The sequence below is a fragment of the Myripristis murdjan genome, chromosome 20 (genome assembly GCF_902150065.1).
Source record: "Myripristis murdjan chromosome 20, fMyrMur1.1, whole genome shotgun sequence".
In the NCBI taxonomy this organism is placed as follows: Eukaryota; Metazoa; Chordata; class Actinopteri; order Holocentriformes; family Holocentridae; genus Myripristis; species Myripristis murdjan.
The window spans coordinates 11121387-11144554 of NC_043999.1; the positions used below are offsets into that span (position 1 = coordinate 11121387).

Sequence of the window (23168 nt, forward strand, 5' to 3'; positions counted from 1 at the left end):
TTGGTAAAATAGTCATCCTTGGACAAAACCTGATTGTATTCACTTGGAAAGAGTGAAATAGTGGTGGAATTAAACTGAAAAATTTGCTGAACTCACTGGCTATATGGCCATAATGATTTTCAAGGCAGCTGACACACATTGACATTAATAAAGATGATTATTTGACTATTAAGGTTAAAAATAATGTTGCAACGAAAGTCATTTAGCCAAATAATTAACATGCTTGCTTTTTTTGTTTGTCATGGCCAAAACAAAATAAGTGAAATAGAGATTTGTCTACTTTTGTGGTGAAGACATATCAGATAAAAGATGTGTGTGTCATTAATAATTAATGTAAAGTACCATCATCCTCCACTTTACTTTGATATCACTTTCCTTAATTGATACAGGCTATTTTGACTATTAAAAAGACAAGATGAAACTTTAATGATTGATGTGGAGAAGTCGTGTTGACAATATAGAGAACTGGGCTTACGCAAACATACAAAATCAATAGCCACAGGCATCAGTCACTTGAGCTGTCAGTAAGGGACGTAATAATGAGTCACTAGAAGAGTCATGGTACCACAATGGAAAATTACGGTGATTTTATACTACATAGTGAACATCTTGATTATTTTAATTCATAAATTTTAAACTCTTTTGCTACCTTAACTGATTTAAGGTTAGGGTCAATGCACATACTGTAGTTTTACTCTTCTGTCAATACCTCTACTTGAGTAAAAATACATGTTTGGCAACCTTTACACTAAATTAAGATTATATGGATTTTTTTTTAATTGCTGATATCAATAACAGTATTGATGCTTGTAAATCTTAAATTACCAAACTGCCTGCAATAGAGAAGAGTGTCGCATTCCTCATTACTAAGACCCTGTAGACTGAGCTTGTTTGGCCAAATGAAATATACTGTTGGTTATGGACAGTTTTGGATATGGTCCAGTTTTAAATGTTGTGCCTACCTTGACCTGTTGGAATATTTAATTGTAAAATGATCACATTTGAGAAACATGAGCATATATTACTTAACATAATTTGTACATACTGATGCTCAAAACAGTCACCTGTCACTGTCATTTGGAAATGGTAATGCAAAAAAATAAAAGGAATCAGCATTACCCTCTCCAATTTGTTTTAGATAGATAGATAGATAGATCTCTCTCTCTCTCTCTCTCTCTATCTATCTCTCTCTCTTGTTTTTAATGTGCGAACAAGAGGTATACAACCCCTTATCAGTATTAGATAATGAAGTTCTACCAAGAGCAGCCACTATAATATGATCATTTGCAATGTGTGGCACTCAACAGTGAATCAGCGTCTGTGTCATACTTCTGGTGGGCTCCTATGATCACTGTAATATTGCCATATCATTTGTATAGGAAGCTGATATTAATATTGCATGCCCATACATTTCCTATAGTACTGTAGCTGTAGGGAATTCAATGAGATGCTGAGGTGTGAGTTGTCCTCCAATACGACCAGCAGAGGGCGTCAGAGGGCTAGTTTTGCAGGGTGCAAAAAAAAAAATGAGGACGCTTGAGTCCTCCGTTTTTCTCTAAACCATCCTGCACTGTGCCGGCTCGCCTGCCTTCAGGTCTCACATTAGGTCTTACGGGTTCAGTTTGGAGTCAGTCATCCTCACTTTGGGTATTTTGCTGCTGCTGTTCCCCGAGCAGCTGTGCAGGAGGGGTCTGCCTGTCTCCAGCTGTGTGGCTCCAATCCCACAGGCAGGGTCGGCCATGTTGTTGTGTGGGGGTTGATGCAAGTTTAGTAGTAGGAAGTAAAGGCTACAAAGAACTGGGATACTTTGGGCTCCCACACTTCTCTTTATCACCATCATGCCGCTGCTGGATCCATCCCGTCCGACTTGTCGAGCAGAATAATGACGGCCGGCCGCGCTGCATCCGCCATCCCGCTATTTGATGCCTGTAACATTTCTGCTGCTTTGATTTAACTTCAATAGAAAAATCTGACCACAGTTGCTCTGCTGGATGGATGAAGTGAGGATGAAGGCGGCTCGGTCGAGGTTGGAATAACTCGTTTTTTTCCGCTGGACGAATCTGATTTAGGGGGGGAACAAAAAGGACCAAGAAGGACGTGGATTTCCCCAAGGTAAAAGAAAAATAAAAACTAAACTAACACTGGGCTTTGTCAGGGCAGACGGGTTAGAAATAGCAGATAAGGATGGGCCGAAACGCTGCTGCTCGCCTCGCTGACCTTCTGTCACCAACAAAGGAATAAGGCTGTCTTATAATAATCCTAATATACCTGTCTATCGGCTGTCGTTTGGCTGTTCATCCAACAAGGATAGTAAAAAAAAAAAAAAAAATCCATTGCAATCATATGATCATTTATAGATACAAAACATAAATCAAATACAGCCTGTGCTCCAAGTGCTCATAGGAATATTATAGTGAAGCCATACAGGAGAAAAATAAAAATAATATGGTAAGACAATACTAGTCACATATATAACCCACTATTGAGCAGCCTATTACAGACACGACAATATGCTGCTATATAAAAACTGTAGGCATGACACTAATTAACCAGTTAACCAGTTCACTGTAGGCAAGTCTTTAGGTCTTGATAAATATAACAATTCAAAATCCACATATTTTGTATTCAAAAAAAGGTTCAAAGTTAAATTTGCAATAATAAATTGAGTAAATTATATGTGGAGAGTGGGTTTGTCCCAGCTGTCAGTTCAGTTTTCCAGCTGATTAATATCTGTTTTATACATCATGATGTGCACAGTGTGTACCATCACACAAATATTTGCTTTAGATGGCTTATTAGAAAATATTGTTCCACAGTTTTTAATATGTTTAACCGCTGAAGAGAGGAAATATCCACTTACAGTTTGATGAGTCAAGACCCTTAAGCGTTAAGTCCTCTCGACTTCAGTCAAGACCCAGACATTATCAGAGGCAAAAGTGCCACCTCATCTTTTCACACATCTGTCCCAGACATTACACTGGTTGTGGAATCCGCTCCTAAGGATGCTAAATGCGTGGGGATTTAGACACCATGAGATCAGTATCAGGGTGATGATGACATTCAGGTGCTTTGGGTGACACTTTCAGGGCTCTTTGCCCGGGCTGAAAGTAAAACTCACTGACTAGGCAGCATTTAGGGATGAATGGAGAACAGCTGAATCACTTCCTCTCTTTTCCCTCATCATATGGTGTTTATTGTTGTATTAGTTCCACTTTTTACTGAGTGCAGGAGAGCTAGGAAGAGAGACTGCCCTGCTAATAGCAAGCCGATGGTCACACTTGAGTCACCAGACATGTAAAGGATCCTGTTGATCCTTACCAGCTCTGCACTTGTGCACATTTGGCTCTGGATTGGCGCCAGTTCAGATCCTCAGAAGGGCCGGTGATCACTGAGGGGAGGAAGTGTAGGAGGAGAAGCATCGCCTCCCCCTCCCCTCCTCAACAACTGCCATCTAAGTGACTTTGAGAGAGTCACTAAACCCCCAGCTGCTCCAGTGAAGCAGCTCCACAAAATAGTGGTTGCAGCAGGCAGCTCCCAATTAGGAGTGTGCATCCAGTACCTGTATAATCCACCCTACTCTGGGCGGATTATGCTGGAAATTAAGCTGTTATCTTGGTCAACATGACTACTCTAAATAAGGGTTAAACATACTAATCCCGCATTTCTCACTGACGTTAAAACCCCAACCCTCTAGTCATGAATTCCTGTAGCAGTCCAATCGGAAAGTATTTCAAGAATCCAGGTTGAACCACTCCTCTCAGATTTTGAGAGCCCTGCTGTTTTATTTGGACAGATATTGTCAGAGAAAAGAGCACCTTCCAGGTCCTCTTCACCGGGAGACAAGTTTTAAAGCGCTGATATCACTAGCAGCCAAGTGGATGTTGACAGTTCAAACAGCCAGACTTGCTTTCTGCTGACAAAAGGATGATTCCCAAAATAGTCCATGAGTCAGTTGTGGGTATTCAGGTATTCCCATAGGACCTGCTATTGTGGAAAAGGCATGAGTTATATTTTCTGGCATTGCAATAATTGATGTTAGCAGAACCAAATCCAAGGAGTGACTAATACAGAGCAGTGTGACATGGGCAGCCAGCAAGAGACAGCTCGTCTGTGGTGGAACCAGGATTGTGGAAATCAAATTCAAGGTCTTTTAAGAGAATTTCAAGCTCTTGTCTGGTGAAATTCAAGGACTCGGATTTCCCATGTGTTTGGGTGCGGCATGATTACACGTATAAGCCTCATTTTATTTTACCAGTGAACTCGTCACGTCGAGAGCCATGGTGAAACACTTCATTACAAAACTGCTAAATCCGCATGAATAGTGATTAGAACTTTTTTCCTGCGGATGTGGCATGTTGATCCTAGGATGGTAAGAGATCCAGGGAGCCGAGGAATTAACATCAAGAACTTTCAAGCCCTTCCGTTCATTTTCAGACACATTTTAATAAAAAGAAATATTTACTGAATGGAGAACTGTGTCCACATGATGAACATCTGGATATCAAAGCTCCCGCAGCATTTATTGTGCAACGTCTTGAGATCCTGGCATTTGAGAAGTTGCACAATAAATGCTGTGGTAACTTTGATTATCAGTGTGTTGACATTGCTTCTTCTTTCAGTAACTTGTGATTGTGTCCTGCACCTGTACACCCAACTTGGGCTGAACATGCATATTATTTTACATGTTGTGCTTTTTAAAAACATTTCTTAAATACACACACTTTAAAAGGTTTTCAAAGAATCCTGTTTAACACCCTGCACACAGGCCTTTTGTCAGGAAGACATCATGCATAATAATGAGCTTGTTATAATGAATATTACCTCCAAATGGTATTAACGTCATGATGTGCCAGTTAGCGATGCCGCTTTTTGACGCTCTCTGAGCCTCTACATATGATAACTACACATTCCCTACCCTGTTTTTAACCCTTGGCATTAGAGGAATGTGGTGGAAGGTGGCAGGCAGCATCTGTTGGAGATTTGAAGCCTAGTAAAGCTCCCAGGACCCTCCCTGTCTGCAGCCACAGTGTCAGCTGCTAACAGCTGTCCAACCAGACGGAGGGCAGGGCTTCATTCAGACCGCTGGCTGATGGAGGAACTTCCCCATCGTTCAGTACCTCTCCCTCGCCTGCCTGCCTGTCATCCAGCCAAATGTCAACGGCAGCAGACTCTAGTTAATCTGAAGCCCCGGGGAGTGCAGGCTGTTGGAGCTAGGAGCACCAAAATACAAATCAGTATTGGGGTAGCATGTAACCACAAACATGAGACATGCATGCACGCTTTCTGATCTGTCTTTTACAGTCTAATTTGCAACACAAATCATTATAAAAGAATTAATGACAGGATTCTACCACAAAAAAGAGCAGGTCTGACAGTTATCACCCTTGCCAAAGTGTTCAGCTGCTCAGAAACAGCCAGTTCTGTAGTAGCACTTTCCTTTAACTGCCTCTGTGCCTTTGAGATGGCAGGGTAGTTACAGAGATAGTGTTACACCCCGAGGACCAGTTGTTGGCAAGCATCGGGCCTGCTGAAGTGTCCTTGAGCAAGGCGCTGAATCTCTCCCAGGTTCAGGTCTGATCTCCCTGCAGGGTGTCAAGAAAGAAGATGGTATCTACTCCATGGTGCTCAAAACATCAAGATAAAGATTTATAGTGTTGTAAACATGGTTAGAAAGTATTAAAACAGGAACACAACAAACAGACAAAAAACTCAGGCAGGTTTTGGTGACTGATTGCAAATGCTTGATCACTGCACGGCTTGTTGCCTCATATTTGAGACCTGCAGTCCTCACTTATGGGCTGCTGTGGCATGAAGCCAGTGCACCAGTTAGAACAATATAGAACAATGTATATCACACTGAAGTGGGTCAAAGAGTGTGACATTTCACCACTTTTTTTTCCTGCTTTTAGCATAGCACTTTAGGCAGTCTGTCCTGAACTATTCCTGAAAATTGCTGTCCCAGATCACAATGCTTTGATTCAGGCTGGGAGAAAAGTCAGGCTAACTTTGACCCAGTTTGGGAATGGCACACGTCGCTATCTGACAGAACAGAATAGCTTGTCTTGCTTTTTGCCTGATAAGACAATAGCACCACTGCTTTCGAATCAGATCGAGGAAAGAACTTTTTTTTTTTTCTCCTGTTTAAACTCTTCACCTTCCGCTGTCATTGTTTCTTTGTGGCTCTCGATGTTGTGCCATGGCGAGCGAGACAAGTAGGGAGTCCTTTCATGTTCGCATGCCGTACGCTATTGTAGGTCATGTTATCATCCTGGGGGTAGAGGGATGTTGTCAGCAATTAGAATTTGTTACTATAATTAGCAGCAAGTCAGCGAACATGCTAACAGATTTCTCCTTGTGTTTTGTGGCTCCGCCGTTCATGAATAATTTCGGCATTGGATTTGTCAGCTTGAACATCAAAGACCACGAGAGCTGACATTCAAGATGCAAGGCAGCGAAGTCTTGCCTGCTTGTTTTGGACTTCAGGATATTTGCTTAATAAGATATATATGAGGGGTAATGTGCCCAGGCTTCGAGGACGTCACCTTCCCAAAAGAAAGTGCACCCTCCATTAAGAATACCACTCACGTCTCATTATTTTAAATTAAGTTCAAATTGTAGTCCATTTTTTGGTGGCATCGCGCCTCACTGAGTTTCAAGGGATTCTTTCGCTGCAATCCTAAGTGCAGGCAAAACCCATCATGTTATTATCTGATGGCTGGCTGGTTTAACTGAGGTGGCGCTGATAGAGGGTTAGCTGAGCTGATCAGAGCCTCCAGGCAAAGCCACCGAGTGTCACATCATCACAGCCGAGTGTCTCTGAAGAGCTCTCCAGCACAGATCCCTCTCAGCGCTGAAACAGGACACCCTGTTTATTCAACATGCATGTGACACCTATTGATTAGAGGACAGAGTAAGTGGTAGGAAGCAGAAAGGCTCTCTTAGTGTAATTCATAATATCCCATGTTCATGTCTGTTGGGTCTTTTTTTTTTTTTTGCATCCCCTCATCCTGTAGGGATGTTAACAGGTTTAGGTTTCGTCACCTCTGAGGCATCTCTACCCCTTGCTGCTTTATTTATTTATTTATTAGGGTGTGTGTGTGTGTATGTTATTATCCTCTCAGCTAGGGCAAATCCTCTGTCCTCATAATCCTCCCAGTGGTTGGTTTAGTTGGCAGTGTCTGGTCGCCCCTTCTCATTTGGCCAACATGCTGACTGTCTATAGATCTAAATCATCTTGCCTTTGCATCCATATGCCTCCCGGAAATAAATGCAGAGGTGAAAAGGTGTGTGCAGGAATTGACATTTTTCTTTGGAAGCCGATCCATCATTAATGGGAATTTCATCTGAATCACTGGATCAAACGTTTTCCTTGTGGCTTTGTAGTCTGCTCTGCCTGTCTTTCTGGATTTGAAGGGAATCGTGACAGAGAGACTTGCCTATTGAGTTTCATGTGCATGGAAAACAATGACGTGCCGTGCAGCAAACTGCAGTTTTACCTGTGCTACTAGTGAAGGTGCAGGAACTCACTATCATATTACCCTCTGCTTTCTGTTAGTACAAACACAAGCTGGGAACAGGTGTGTGTACACACCCTGTCTGCTTCTGCTTGATATATAAATAAGCCGTGCGGCACTCTTCTCTACAGTTGAATTTTCCCATCACAAGTTATCCTGCCAGATAATGCTAATTAGCAAGCCACCAATATACATAAGCTTTATCACACATTTCACAGATTTTTAAATATATTTTATATAAGAAATTGTAGCATATATTTTGAAATCATCTTGGTGATTTTAATCTTTTACTTTAAAACTCTTGGCTTTATTAAACCCCTTGCAAACCCTGTTTCATTAAAATTTGTCATCACTGTCATCAATCTAAAATCCTTAAAATTCCTGAAACATTGTTGCAGAAGCTGGCATTTTGGAGATGTGTATTGTGTAATGTGTCAGCTGACATCGTTACACAATACAGATATACACTGCTTCTCTGTATAGTTGAAGAGATACATTTCAAAATGCTATGTATCCATATTATGGAAAAAAAATGATAGGCTACTGTCTGTAGTGTAGCACATGGTTTCATTTTTCCAGCCAAGAACTTAAATCACCCACTGTTATTTGAAAAAACTACCAGTTTGTTTTACTGTTGTGCTGTCCATCATTTTGGAAGTGTACATGCCACTTTTTTCAAAAATATTTTATAGAGTGGTAAGTTCACTGCTGACCCGAAGAGCCGTGCCCTTGTTCGTCTGATGATGAAATACAAGCCCACAGTCGTCGACCACGCCGCTGAATGACTCTGCTTTCCATAAGAGCAGTTATGTCTCGATTTAAAGTGGAGGTTGGCCTAAAATCTGAAAGACAGTTGTTTCTTTTTCCGAGCCAACATTCTGAACATATTGGCCATAGATCTAACATCTGAGATTGGATTTATTGGCATATTCCTTTGAAGCGATTTGAAAACGTGCCTCTCATTTTGACACGTCGCCAACAGCTGACCACTTATAAAACCCTTTCACAGAGGACGGCCCACGTGCAGCACGAGCCGTAACCTGCAATTTAACCAGTTGTACAGTTTTATTTGAGCAAAGTGCTCTGAATCCTTGGAAGGTTTCTGTGGTTTGTCCCCATTTTGTTGGTTTCCTTGGCAGTTCAGCTGGAGAACTCAGTGAACTCCATTACACCCCTCCCTCTCTGATGAGGAAAAATCCCTCCAACCTTCTAGGATCAAGGCTGCTATTCCAAGATCAGTAAAAGATACATGACTGCACCAGAAGATCCTTGCCTTTTTTTTTTTTTTTTTTTTTGTGCTGCCGCTGCCCATTTCACTGTTGGATCTTCTCTCTTTTGAACTCATGATTGACGCTGCCCTCCTCACTCCTGTCACCAAATACGCCAGTGCTGTGGAGCGGTTCTTTGGCTTTGAACATATACTTGCTCTGTGTTTATGTGCAGTCTATTTTCATACTGTGCATCTTGTCTGCACTGAACATGAGGTCCTATTCGGTGTTGTCAGTGCGTCAAACCTGTGTGGTTTTACTGTCTCGTGAAGATTCATCCAGGCCATGGTCATCCAAGAAGAGCTGAATCGAGGACAGCTTATTTGTCTATTCTTGAAGACGTTTCATTTCTCATCCAAGAAGATTCATTAGTTCTGACTGACTGGTGCGCAGTCCCGAGTATTGAACCTGTGTTGGATCATTATACCATTAGCTCGCTCCTAATACTCATGTACATAATGAACACAATGACACCGTCATCCCATACGTGCCTGGAGTGTCTGAAAAACAAAGGACGATTTTCAACCAGCACCGCATCCCCTTGGGTATATGGTCCCAAAAGACCATATTCCTAAACACAAGAAAAGCAATCTGGTGTATGCAGACCTATATATTGGTGAAACTAAAACAGCCATGGCTCAACACAGGAGGGACACCTCCTCAGATCAAGACCCTGAAAGAAAAGGGACACACTTTCGAGGAGCATAACGTACATATTTAGGGAGGACAGGTGGTTTGAAAGAAGAGTGAATGAAGCTATTTATGTTAGGATAGAGAAACCCTCTCTCAACAGAGGGGGAGGTCTCAGACACCACTGTTCCCCAGCCTACAATGCCATCCTGTCATCCCTTCCTGGGAAATTGAATCATTCACTCTTGGCCTCTCTTGGCAGGCACACTAATGAGCCGTGGTATCAATGACCTGGATCAGGATCCCACACGGGTTAAATTCTTGGGACTCCCCACCAGTCCGTCAGAACTGACAAAGCTTCCTGAACGAGAGGTGAAACGTCCTCAGGAATCTACAAACAAGTCCCGTTGCCCTCGATTCAACCCTCCTTGTAACCCTCCTGTCTTGTAATGCGTCAGCACCAATTAGCCAAATCAAGGTCCTGGTGCAGCTGTGCTACTTGGCAAATAAAACAATCCTGATCTCGCACAGTGGAGATTTCTGTGCGAGCATGACTGATTGTCTTCGTATTTTCTGGGCCTTTGCTTCACAAAGGAATGCCTCAATGTTGGACCGGCCAATTGTGTTAGAGAGAGGAATGACAACCATGCGTGTGGAGACAGCGACTTTTAATGCGTCTGGCACGATCAGACGGAGGGCCCCAAATCGACACACTGGTTAAATAATGTTCAGTGTGGTTTGTGTACAGCTTGTGTTTGTGCTTCAACACGGCAGAAATGCAGCTTACAGTGCGGATACTGGCAACATGTTTCCCAATAGCAGCGTGCAGATGTCTTAATTCTTTCCATGTTCAGGCAGCATGGCTTTGGAAAGGCTTTTCTCTATTTTGTCATTATGTTTGTAAATATTATATAATCTCTTTATGCAACACAATGATATGTAATAGCCCACAACAAAAAAACAACAACAATCGCCCCAATTTATCCCTCCATTTACATCCATTTAGCCGTTCTCGAACATGTATGCACAGCTGAAAACACACAGCCATGTTTGAGTTGTCTGTGATTTAAATCGGATTTAGCGTTTACCCCTATGTCCCAGTTACCACATGGCTTAAAATCTTAGCCTTGAAACAACAAAATGATTCACGCGACAATGTCGGAATATTACATTTTCATTTCGCACAGCATGTTGCAGTGCCTACAGGCCTTATGGTGCAGTTGTTAATCCCGAAGCTCTCCAGGCTTTACTTTTTTTTTTTTTTTTTACATAATATCATGACAAGTGATGGGTTGCATGCTGTTTTTGCTGCGCTCCATTCTGTTGGCTTTATAATGACAGATTTGTGTCTGTCTAGGCAAGACTATGGGCTGCATTAAGAGTAAAGAGGACAAGGGCCCTACGATGAAGTATCGGCCTGAGAACTCCCCGGCTTCAGACCCCACCACCACCACCACCACCCCTCATATAGGACACTACGGGCCGGATCCCACCCAGCTCCAACAGAACCAGTCTCCCTCGTCGTCGTCCGGCCCCGGGGCTGCGAGCTTCAACCACACCATCACTCCTTTTGGCGGCTCCTCTTCTGCCATGACCCCCTTTGGAGGAGCATCATCCTCCTACCCTGCGTCTGTACCCAACTCATTCTCTGGTGCTGTCTCAGGTAAGCAGTGTGTGTTGTGTAAAATGGCATCAGCCTACTTAAAATCGCCTGCAAAAGAGAGAGCTTTGTCCTCGTAATATCATTTCAAATATGCCAAACTTGACCACTGATCTTAATTTGGTGAGTATGCTGATCTGAGATGCCAATGTTGTATTGTAGTCACAGTCATTGTTGTAATTCAGCGCAGGTCCTGTTATCAGCAGTGATCACACTAAATGTGTCTGAGCAGCTTATAATGATCCTAAAAGCAAAGAGATGAGATTCAACCCTACTGTTTAGGTGGGATTTAGTTTGTAATCCTCCTCCCTGTTGGATTATCTGGTCTCAGAGGGTGGGGGATAGGGGGGGTGAAGGGTGGCATTGGCATGGTATTTGGTTTCTGCAGGAGATAATGGGATTAGTGTTGACAGCATTGTTCCCAATGACGGTTATGAATGTGATCTGCCAGCTGCACCTCCCCAGCAAACAGCGTGCTTTTTACGGTATGTGAGCTGATGAGTTGACCTACACCATAATTTACGTCTTGTTATGATGTTTGCTTTGAGCTGATGCAAGCACTCCCTTGTGTTGATAACTTGTTAAATAATTAAGCTGGTGTGATGGGATCTCCATTATGACAACGAGGAGCAATATATCCCATTAGCAACTGGTAAAATATAAAAATATACAGTCTTTTTCCTCAACCAATACAGCAGCCAGTGTTCCAGGCTTGTGTCGTGCCTGACTGTCACTGTCCCACTGTACAGAGTCAAGTTACAATCATATTTCCATGCAGCAGAAACATCCATACAACATAATTACAAGCCAGAGAAAATCAATAGGAGCTCTCAGACCTTGGTGACACAGATTTATCTTGAGCAGCCGTTCAAACAGTCAAAAGAGCACACAAACAAACCTCTGCCCCTGGCTCGTTGAAGGACCATACCTGTGATTCTGCCTGTTTACAGTATCATCTACAAAATGCATAGAATACTTTGCATTTCTGCTAATCTTCACACAAAGCAAGGAGTCGTATTTTAGACCTCCGTTATCATTTTTCCTACTTTTTATCCAGCCATTGGATTCCATTCATTCCACTATGATAAGAAAATGAACTCTCAGACACTTAAATCACTGTAATAAAGGCGTCCACATTAGTTTTCTTATATTTTGACTATATGTATTGTAGTAAATGGGCCAAACATTCAAAATCACTGCTATGGTCTTTTAAGCACTGTGTGACTCTTCTACATGATGCCATTTCAGCGTCCCTCACTTGCATCATGACTATTTCCGTTGATGCACTTATGTTTTGACAAAACTAGCTTTCACAAGGTCAGCAGGGATTAAAATGTGTCTGTGTCTGTGTGCACATGCCTGCTCACGCATTCTGTTTTTTCAGGTGGTGTTACATTCTTCGTGGCCTTGTACGACTATGAAGCCAGAACGTCAGATGATCTTTCATTCAAAAAAGGAGACCGCTTCCAGATCATCAACAATACGTAAGCCGCTCTCTAGCAATTGTGGGAGGCATGATTAAGATATGAAACCCCGTTTCCTCGCGAGTGGCTTAGTGCTTTGGGGATGTCTTCAGGGCGATAATCCTAAATAGAACCTGTTCACTGTGCGTTTGGCTTCAGCTCGCTTCTTGTTTCCTGACTCTGGCTTTCTGTGCGGCACTGCGAATCTTCATGTTATTTACTTAACTAAACGCTCTGGCAGAGATGACGCCTGAGGTTGTAGCACTGTAATATAAACTAGATTAGTCTTGTTCAGTCACAGTGCCACAATGCCATTCATTCCGCCCAAGCATTTTAAAAGCTGTTCACAAATCCTTTGTATCAAATGAAGAGGTTGAAACTGACACAGAACAACTGATTTCAAAGGGAATCAGTGATGGAACGAAAGGATTTGAAACGTACCAATTTAGCTGCAACCTCCAAACCATTTCCATAAACCCCCACGCTGAATAAAATGAAGATAATTTTATACTGCTTGATCTGTGAATTATTAACCATAACCCACTGGGCGAATAAAATTCCCCTGAAATCAATCCTTAGATCCACACATGACAGAAATAAATTGGTGCAAAGCCAAACTGCGATTCACGGACTTTGGTGGACTCTGATTGAAAAGTCCATGTAATCTTTGCTCTGCTGTTGTCTTGTTGCAGAGAGGGAGACTGGTGGGAGGCTCGCTCCATCAACACGGGGAAGAAAGGATACATCCCGAGCAACTACGTGGCCCCGGCTGATTCCATCCAGGCTGAAGAGTAAGGCCATGTCCCTTCCTGCCCATAACCTGATTATTCCATCTACAGTGACTGCACCGGGAGACTAATGATCCTAGCATGATCTTGTGTCACATGGCCTGCGTTAAAGTACACACTGGAGTGCTGAAACGGTCCAGTGTCCCATCCTTGTGGAAGCCTCACCCTCAGCCAAAACAGACCCCATGATTTTGATGTTCCAAGCAAGCCCTGTTCAGACTTGGTGCTGCCATCCACCTCTGTGGATCTGGTCACAACTGGACAGCTGAGACAGTTTGCCGTTCAAACCTTGCATTATCATGCATCTCGAATGCGTCTCCAGTGGCCGCCTGTGATTGGATTTGTGATCGACCTCAGATCCATGAGAATTACTTCTTCCCTTTGTTTTCTTACTTTGATTCTTCTGGGCCTGGCTCCAACTCCCTCCCCCTCTTCCTCCTCACATTTATATTCCAAGCTGTCACTATCCTCCCAGTATTGCCCACCCATCCTGTTCTTTATCTCCGGCCCATTCACAAAGCACTTGTGCCTGGCTACTCTATTATTAGCATTACCTGATGAAAATGCCACTGCCTTATCACAGAAACAAACTTCAGTCAAATTTGTATTTCACAAAAATATATCTATCAAATATATCTATCAAACGTTCCTTTCTCCCCACAAAGTAATTTTCCATCTTCCCATATTGTTGGGAATGCATTAGTGTTCACATGGCAAATGCTTTGCGGCCCAATGCATCTCTGATCACCTCTAAAGGTGGTTTGAGGTGAGGCGTTCACACCTGTGCTTGTCCACTTGTGATCGGATCACCTGAGATGGGTGTTAAAGCCATGTGTGAACAGGGACAGTGTTGTGTTTCTGATTTTCAGTCACCAGTCATACTCAGTCTCAGCCACCCATTAATTCTGTGTCTGACAGTTTTCTTTAACGCCAACCTTGTCTTTGTGTAGGTGGTACTTTGGTAAAATGGGACGCAAAGATGCTGAGAGGTTGCTGTTGAATCCAGGGAACCACCGAGGAACTTTCCTGGTGCGAGAAAGTGAAACTACTAAAGGTGATGATGGGTGCTTTGCACACTCTCATCTATTACACAGGTGGAACAATTATATTGTTGCTGTTGCGGAAACATCATGACTTCAATCATGGTGATTTTCATGTGATGAAAAACCTCTCTGACCTTTGGGGCTTAATAAAAACCCCCTAAAGCCCATTAGATAATGTGACAAATGCATTATTTTCAAGATAAAAGCAAGACTGTTTTTCCTAGCTTCCGAAAAGTCAACATTTTGGAGATGGAAAGCTTTTACCCAACACTGACAATTATGCAAAACACAGCTTAATGACTGAGTGTGCTGCTTGCAGATGGTCAGATATATGAAGAACACTGTGATTGCCTCCTTTAGGTGCTTTCTCTCTCTCTATACGGGACTGGGATGATGCCAAAGGAGACAATGTGAAACACTACAAGATCCGCAAGCTTGACAATGGTGGATACTACATCACTACACGGGCACAGTTTGACACTTTACAGAAACTGGTCAAACACTATACAGGTATGTAGTATGCAAAGCCTTTTACATGCTTTCTCCCTCTCCCCTGCTTCCCTCTCTCTCTCACACATTCATTATTCATCACGCTCTTTCATCACGCTTCGAGGAACTATCTTGAAAATTACCCTTAGTCACACCCGCCATGCCATGCCTCCATGTGGAGCTCACTGTGCTACCTGCAGCGGGCCACAAAGTGTTCCCAAAGGAGATGAATAGCCCTCCATTTCAATAATAATTGATGGAAAGACTACCATTTTTATCCCCCTCTTCTGCCTCGGCCTGAGGGGGAGGGTTAAATCTCTGCGATCCCACTTCACTGCTTTCAAACTCTGGAGAGGGCCTGGTGTGATAAAATCCACTTCTTCTCATTCATATTTCAACGCAGTTATTATAACAGCGTCTAAATTCATCCATATCAAATGGACTGAAATGATGCATGAAATGGAACGGCTGTAAAGAGCTGGATCTTAGTCTGCTCACACAGCGACTCGAGAGGGTACACGGCACTGCGCGGTGTAATGTGGTGTTTTCGATCTCTCTCCCAGAGCACGCAGACGGGCTCTGCCACAGGCTGACCACCGTTTGCCCCACGGTCAAGCCTCAGACGCAGGGCCTTGCTAAGGATGCCTGGGAGATTCCCAGAGAGTCCCTGCGGCTGGAGCTCAAACTGGGCCAGGGCTGTTTCGGAGAGGTCTGGATGGGTAAGAGGAATGCACCGACAGACACACACACACACACACACTTACAACGATGATGTACAGCCAGTTGGTCATTATTGACAAATAAACCCTGACAGGGTGATAAGATGATCTGGAAAGGATTTATTTTCCATAATGACCGGCTTGGCTGTAGATTGTCCTGCTTACCATACGGCTACTTATAAAAGAAAGCGATAATATGACACAAAATGTTAAATTTGAAATACTTTTATCAGCCTTCTATACTTTTCCGTGTTTCCTTGTGAATTTCCTTTCCTTGCTCGTATTGGTTCAGCCTCCCACCATGTACCAAATGCTTCATGCTTCCCCAAATAAATTAAAAGTGATATCCGTGTCATAACAGCAGGTGTCATTGTTAGCTGGCTTGATTAACAGTGAAATGGACAGAGCGTTTTGTGTGATCCGTTATTCATAACAACGGTCCCTATCTAGATATATTGAACCACAGAATGCCTTCACAGACCAATCAGGTTTAAGTGTGTAACACATCAATGTAATAAGCCCAGTAAATGCCCTGTGGAGAAGCACATTTATTTAGTATTCAGTCATAATTATGCAGATGGAAAACACAAAATCTGCCTGGGTTTATTTAACAAATAGAGACACAGTGTGCGCAAATCAAACTCACACACACTTATAAAACCCATATTTAGGTTGTCTATTTTCGTCGAAGCCAGGGAACTATCTACTTCCTGCAGTCCCTTCCTCTGTTTGTTGTGTTTTCTTGATCTCCAGAGACAAACTTCACTCAGCAGGACAGCTCCAGCCAAATCTATTTGTTCCTCTTTAATCTGCAAGCGCAAACTCGCTCATCCCAGTCAGACTGCGTCACGTCGGCCTCACTCTGCCTCGCTGCATGTGCAATATTCATGGAGGAGCGCCCACGTGACAGCACATGTTTGAGTGATTACGAGACCTAATTAATGAAACTGCATCACTCCGATCCCATTAACAACACTGATTACCTCTGGAATCTTTATGCTTCTCGCTCTCCCTCTCTCTCTCTCTCTTTCTCTCTCCCTCTGTGTCTGTGTGCCTCTCTTCCTGTAGGCACGTGGAACGGTACTACAAAGGTAGCCATTAAGACGCTGAAGCCGGGCACCATGTCTCCAGAGGCCTTCCTGCAAGAGGCTCAGATCATGAAGAAGCTCAGACACGACAAACTGGTGCCTCTGTACGCCGTCGTGTCCGAGGAGCCCATCTACATTGTCACAGAGTACATGGCCAAAGGTGCACGCACGCACGTCACCCGCTGATACCTGCAAACCTTATTATGAGAGCTGCGGTCATTCATATTTTCTCGGTCATTATCATAATTAACCGAGAACCTCCAGCCCTGGGAGATCACAAGGTTCAGCTGTTGCGCGACACTGATGGGGTCCGATAACCCTTTCTTTTTAAAGAAACAGAAAAAAAAGAATATAGGGCTCGAGCCTGTCGTTTGTGATGTGGGTTATATGCTAGATGAAGTTTTTCAGGCAAGAAATTGATTAGGCTGCCTCGGGTTATCATGCACAGCAGCGATGTCAGAAATACGCCGGGCGAGCTCCTTAAAGGAAAATGTAAATTTTATGGACATTTAATTAATGTGCTGTACAGAGTGAAAGTCCTTGAAAGTCCCGTGTGGTTTTCCTGGGGCCTGGAGCGGGGATGTTTAATTGAAAACTGCAGCAGTTTTGTGGCAGGCTTTCATCTTTTCAGCTGCAATGCATGTTTGAGTTTTCCTCCCAACATTTTACCAGTAATTAGACTTATCCCTGTGTGTGTGTGTGTGTGTGTGCGTGAATTAGAGCTCCTTGACTTTTGCCGTTGTGTGCGTGAATGTGCGTGTGTGATTTTGTTGATTTACTTGTGGGACGTGATCCAGCGGAGAGTCTGCAGTGTTCCACTTCGGCTCTAATCTTCATGTAGGGTTCAGTTAAGAGAAAAATGCTCTCTTGGTAGACTCTGAATGGAAAAATAATTGACTGAAGGTCATAATGAACCACACACCAATGCACAGTGAAGCTTCATTGAATATTTAATTCAAATGCTTAATTCAATATAGTAGGAACTGAGTGTTGGAATGAAATATTTAGCATTTTCTGTAGCAGCATATTGATATGCAGCTCTCATATCGGCCTTTCTATTGCATCTGCTGTGTCATGGCACTTCTGTATTTATGATAAATTGCTGATAGTGTTTTTTGTTTTTATAGGAAGTTTGCTCGACTTCCTCAAAGAGGGTGATGGGAAGTTCCTGAAGCTGCCGTTGCTGGTGGACATGGCTGCACAGGTGAGGCCGGCCGCAAGGAAACATACAGCATGCACCTTTATTTTTCGCCCAGTCAGTGCTGTCGATACTGAATCGCGCTGTTATGTTTAGAGTCCTATTTTAAGCATTTTAAAAAAAGAATGACAACCTTAGGGAAACGTGTCCTTTCTTCCTCAGAGGGGATGGGTACAGATTTGACACGCTTTGCTTTTTTTTTTTTTTTTTTTTTTTCTATTTCATCATCACTTTCCGCTCTCCTCTTTATGCGTGACAGGCGGTTTCATGTTCTGAGTGGAAAAAGCTAAAAATGATTTACTCGAGCGGCGATCATGAGGCGCTGTCAAACGTCTCTGTTTGTGTTTTTCAGATCGCCGACGGTATGGCTTTCATCGAGAGGATGAACTACATCCACAGGGACCTGCGTGCCGCCAACATCCTGGTGGGCGACAACCTGGTGTGCAAGATCGCCGACTTTGGCCTGGCCAGGCTGATAGAGGACAACGAGTACACGGCCAGGCAAGGTGGGTCCGCACACAGAGACGAGCCTGAGTCACGGGCGGGTGAGGAGCGTCGGGGAGCGAAAGGGGAAGAAGAAATAGATGGAACGGTGACCTCACTGCAGGGATGACTCCCTGTCGTTTCCTATCATGGTGAATTAGGCTAATAGTGGAAACCAGATGCTCCCATTCCCTCTGATTAGCTGCGCTTTTCGAACTCTCGTCTCGCAGTGTTTGTCTCTCGGCCCTGCCTGCTGCTTTAACACAAGCTCCTTGACATTGGAGGAGTCCTTTATACTCACAACACTTTCCCTTTCCAAGTCTCTTATTCCTAGAGATGCAAGACTTTGCTCTGAGGAGTATTGGCAGGCCCACATGAACTGGAATCCACACAATTTATGACTGATGAAAGGGAAAAGAAACTTGTCTTAACCCTCCTCTCCTCTTGTCTTCCCCTGGGAATCACAGCTATAGTCATCCCCAGTCTGATTTGACTGTTTATCAAGCATAAAGTATAAATTATCACCCAATTCTGTGACACATTTTTACCCATATTCTTTAGATCTGATTTACAAAATAATTATGTTTTTTTTTTTTTTGAGTGAAAAAGGAGAAATTGTGACTTTTCTGATTATATTTTAGAGCAGAGGACATATGTTGATTCATTATCACAAATTTTTGCTTTCTTTTTTGGCAGCACATGTGTATGTGTACTTGTGCTTGTGTGCCTGTGCGTACTTTGTGTGTGTGTGTGTGTGTGTGTGTGTGTGTTTTAGTGTGTACATTCATCTGCTGGAAAGATCAAATAGAGTAGCTCCATTGCACCCCCTTGTGGTGGGTCCCAGCTGCCCTGTGTATGTGTGTGTGTATGTGTTTATGTGCATGCATGTGTGTGTGTGTGTACTGCTTTCCCAATAAAACGAAGGTAGTGATCTTTTGATTTTTTTTTGAGAAGAGTGCAGTGTGGAACCACCCATGTTATTATGAGGTAGTTTAATGAGGAAAACTCATATTTTTGATATAAAAACATTTGACAGCGGGTCAAATCAGCCCGAGGACAAGAAGAAGGTCAGTGATGTAACAGTGTGTCATGATGGGGGTGTGATTTCCTGGAAGTGAAGTAAAAATGGAAACACATGGTGTTCCCTAATGAAACGTCTCCTCTCCTCTCCTCTCCTGTTCTCTCAGGAGCCAAATTTCCCATTAAATGGACGGCCCCTGAAGCTGCCTTGTACGGACGCTTCACCATCAAGTCAGACGTCTGGTCCTTCGGCATCCTCATCACCGAGCTTGTCACGAAAGGCAGAGTACCCTACCCAGGTAAGTGTTGGTGAAGACGGGCACCCACATGCACACGAACACACACATGCACACACGCACACGAGAATCAGAGAAACCTGCAGACAAGAAATGCGTGGCTTCAGAGCCTCGGAGGGAGGTGATTCACAGCCCACGTTAACAGCTTTCACTCTGTCAGCGGACGTCAAGCTGGCACGCCTGTTAATGTTGTAGCATGAAGTGAAGCTGTCTGACACTGTCTGTGATGGTTGTTTATGCCTCTGCAGGGAGAACGCCGAGGTCCACGCACACACGTACGCACACACACACGCATGCGAGCAAGCTTGAGATTAGATGAGACCATCTGGTGGGGGCCGATCAGGAGATTGAACACCACTCTTGTTTATAACCATCTGCCAGACTGATACTGCCCTGGGGAGCGTTCCCTGCAGCTCTGCAGCACCTCCACACAGCTCCTCTGCCCGCCCCAAGCTTAAGTGGGAAGGGACTGGCATCTACTGTTAACACAATATGATTTAACAGAGTGTATTCAAGAGTTAGAGCCTAGTCCAATGATGGAGGGGGGAACATTTAGAGCAAACACTTGGGACAAATTTTGCAGACAGTGGGTAATACTGAATGTGACATTTGAAATGAATCAAATCATATACTCTGCTGTTACTGTCATCTTTGTCTGTGTTTTTTCTCTTAAAAACATACTAGATAGGTAATAATTTTAGTTAAGTTATTCACTGCACTTTCATATTATGTATTATAAGCTCATGCAGTTAACGGAAAATAGCATTCTCTTGGCAGCTAGGGCTGAACGAGTAATCAAAATGTTACTGAAAAGTAATAATGCCGATTTTTTTTTTTTTTTTTTTTTAAATGGCAATATGGCTAAATGCAAAATCCAAATGGCAGTCTCTGCAATTTTTTTTGTTAAAAGGTGAAATATGTTGACAAATCTGATTATAAATGAAGTATCAGGGTGCTACTGAGATGGCCTGGCCTATCATTTGTATTCTCCAGAAGTAACAAAACATGTTTCTTTGGTATATAATAATATATTATTCCCATTATAGTATAGTATTCCCTCTTAACTAATGAATTACAGTATCTGTCAGAATAACTGCAGTATGATTTTTTTTTTGTCATACTGTTCAGCCCTACAACAGCTAGATTAAATGTATAAAAATAATCAAAGCTATAACATACTAGTTTACATTTTAAATTATAGTTGTAGTTTTTATTGTAGTTCATATGAGATTAATTTATTAGTTATCCAGGATTATTATCATCAGTTTATCAAAATAGGCCTGTTTGCAGACAAATGAATTTATATGTTTCTTTAACTCAAAACTTGCTGTTAATATTTCCTTACTAAAAACAATCTGTCCCTTGGAAATCTAGCTAAGGTTGATTAGAAAGCGAGCCAATCAGAGACAGGAAAACTCGTCAGGTGACCTGTCCTCAACCAAAAACATTTCCAACCGCAATACATTAACACTGTGTACCATCATCAGCTAAATAACTGTGATTTTCCTGACACTGTCATATTGATTTGTTTTTAACTAGTCCCTTGGGGTTTCTTTGTCCAACTCCCTTTATTTGCATTCCTACTTTTTCTTCTGTTTATCTATTTGATTCTGCAAACAAGCTAAACCTAAGCCTATATTTAAACATAAATAAATAAATAAATAAATCAAACACCCACATTATTGAGCGCAGCAGCAAGGCGATGTGCTCTCACCGCCTCTCTCCTCCTCAGGCATGGTGAACCGGGAGGTGCTGGAGCAGGTGGAGCGGGGCTACCGCATGCCCTGCCCCCAGGGCTGCCCGGAGTCGCTCCACGAGATGATGAAGCTGTGCTGGAAGAAAGAGCCAGACGAGCGGCCCACTTTCGAGTACATCCAGTCCTTCCTGGAGGACTATTTCACCGCCACAGAGCCACAGTACCAGCCTGGAGAGAACCTATAGCCTGCCGGGACTCCTCTGCGTATCCCTCCGCCCGCAGGAGCAGACTGGCTGGCGGGACGAGAGGGCGAGAGCTGTGAAGTGATTGGCTCTGGACGGCCGGGTCGACGCTGGGTGATCAGTTGCACAAACCACTACTTTCTTTATCTGTTTGGTTCTGTCTCTGCTGCACTCCACCATTTTTATTTGTCATCTTTTGTTTTCATCTATGGTACTACAAGTCTTAGCTGTGTGAATTTATCCATTTCATTTTTTTGGAAGAAGGATGCAACTGGCATAACGACAAGGGGAGCCTGCTAGGCTGGGTGTCTTTGATTGAGTGCTTTCCTGAATGGAGGACTACACTAATGGAGAGGAAACACAGATTCATTTCAGCTCTGCTAAAGATGCTACAAATAGGATTTTTTCCTCATTAATACATTGCTGTGAAATTAGCTGTCATAATGCCTTTCAATGTTGACAAAAACGGCCCTGATCCCAACAGCAGCCCCAGCTATTGTGCTTTCATTTGCTTTAATTTGGTTATCCCGCACTCTGTTCACCTCCAAATTATATAAATGTTTTTATGTTTTCGATTCTCCATTGGAAAAAGTATGCATAAAAACATTAGGGAGGGAGTTAACACGCCATGCTGATAGAAAGAGGCTCTCGGCGGTGGATGATGGCCGTTATCACAGTCAGTGATGTATTTGAGAACAAATCCCACTCATCTTAACTTTAATTACATTTCATTAGTTAAAATGCAAATTCTTTCTGTTCTGAATGGCTTACTTTAGAGAGAGAGAGAGTGGAGTTAGACTGTGACATGGTCTGTGATGCCTTGCTTATCTTTTACAGTGCATTTTGTTGATTTTTTTTTTTTTTCGAATGTTCCTGCAAGAATTTATTCATATCACGAACACGGAGACTGTTTTCTGTTGCATACTCTTGCTGTGATCACTACAGAGAAGAAAAAAAAGGAGTACTTTAATGCAGATGGACTGTATGATGTGTCACCGAGGGACGAGAGAGCAGGCCGAGGCTGGCTGTGATCACTGCAGCATCGACCCGAGTTACACAGTGATGAAACTCGCGGTCCTGGTCATGCAGCTGCTTATTATTGCAGACTGACTCTCCACATATCACACAGCAAGTCTGCCAAGGATATTAGAGCAGGATGAATGACTTCTTTGACTTTACAGTTACATTTTAGGTGGAAAGGCGTGAACACAACCACCAACTAGGGTACAGACAAGTAAATGTGACTGTCTTGGAAACCTGCAGCTGTGTCTTTGTTTTATTTGTTGTTTTAAATCTTTTTTTGTGGCCTAGCAAAAATCAAAAAGACTTTTTTTTTTTTTTTTTTTTTAACAGTGATCTTCTCTTTTCATGTGTATGGACTGATCAGGACAGTATTACAATGTGCATAGCAAAAAGATGAAGGCTGAGCTTTTAAAGAAGGGCTTTGTACAAAGTTAGCAAAATCCGCATTTTATAAAGTTATTAATTAAATGGCCAAGATTGCAAGTTATATTGGGGATGGTGGGAGTGGTTGGAAAAATGAATCGGGGGAATTTGTACAATAATAATAA

The 23168-nt window shown here is 42.9% G+C and overlaps 1 protein-coding gene across 1 annotated transcript; it reads left to right on the top strand.

Moving 5' to 3' along the window:
- Window positions 1-1726: 1726 nt before the first annotated feature.
- Window positions 1727-23137, top strand: LOC115378971 (tyrosine-protein kinase yes). Its single transcript, XM_030079573.1, has 12 exons — window positions 1727-2112; window positions 10770-11075; window positions 12457-12556; window positions 13228-13326; window positions 14274-14377; window positions 14727-14876; window positions 15419-15574; window positions 16643-16822; window positions 17790-17866; window positions 18213-18366; window positions 19531-19662; window positions 21392-23137. The coding sequence occupies exons 2-12, from the start codon at window positions 10778-10780 to the stop codon at window positions 21598-21600; spliced, it is 1659 nt and encodes a 552-aa protein (XP_029935433.1). The 5' UTR covers window positions 1727-2112; window positions 10770-10777; the 3' UTR covers window positions 21601-23137.
- The last annotated feature ends 31 nt before the right edge of the window (window positions 23138-23168 follow it).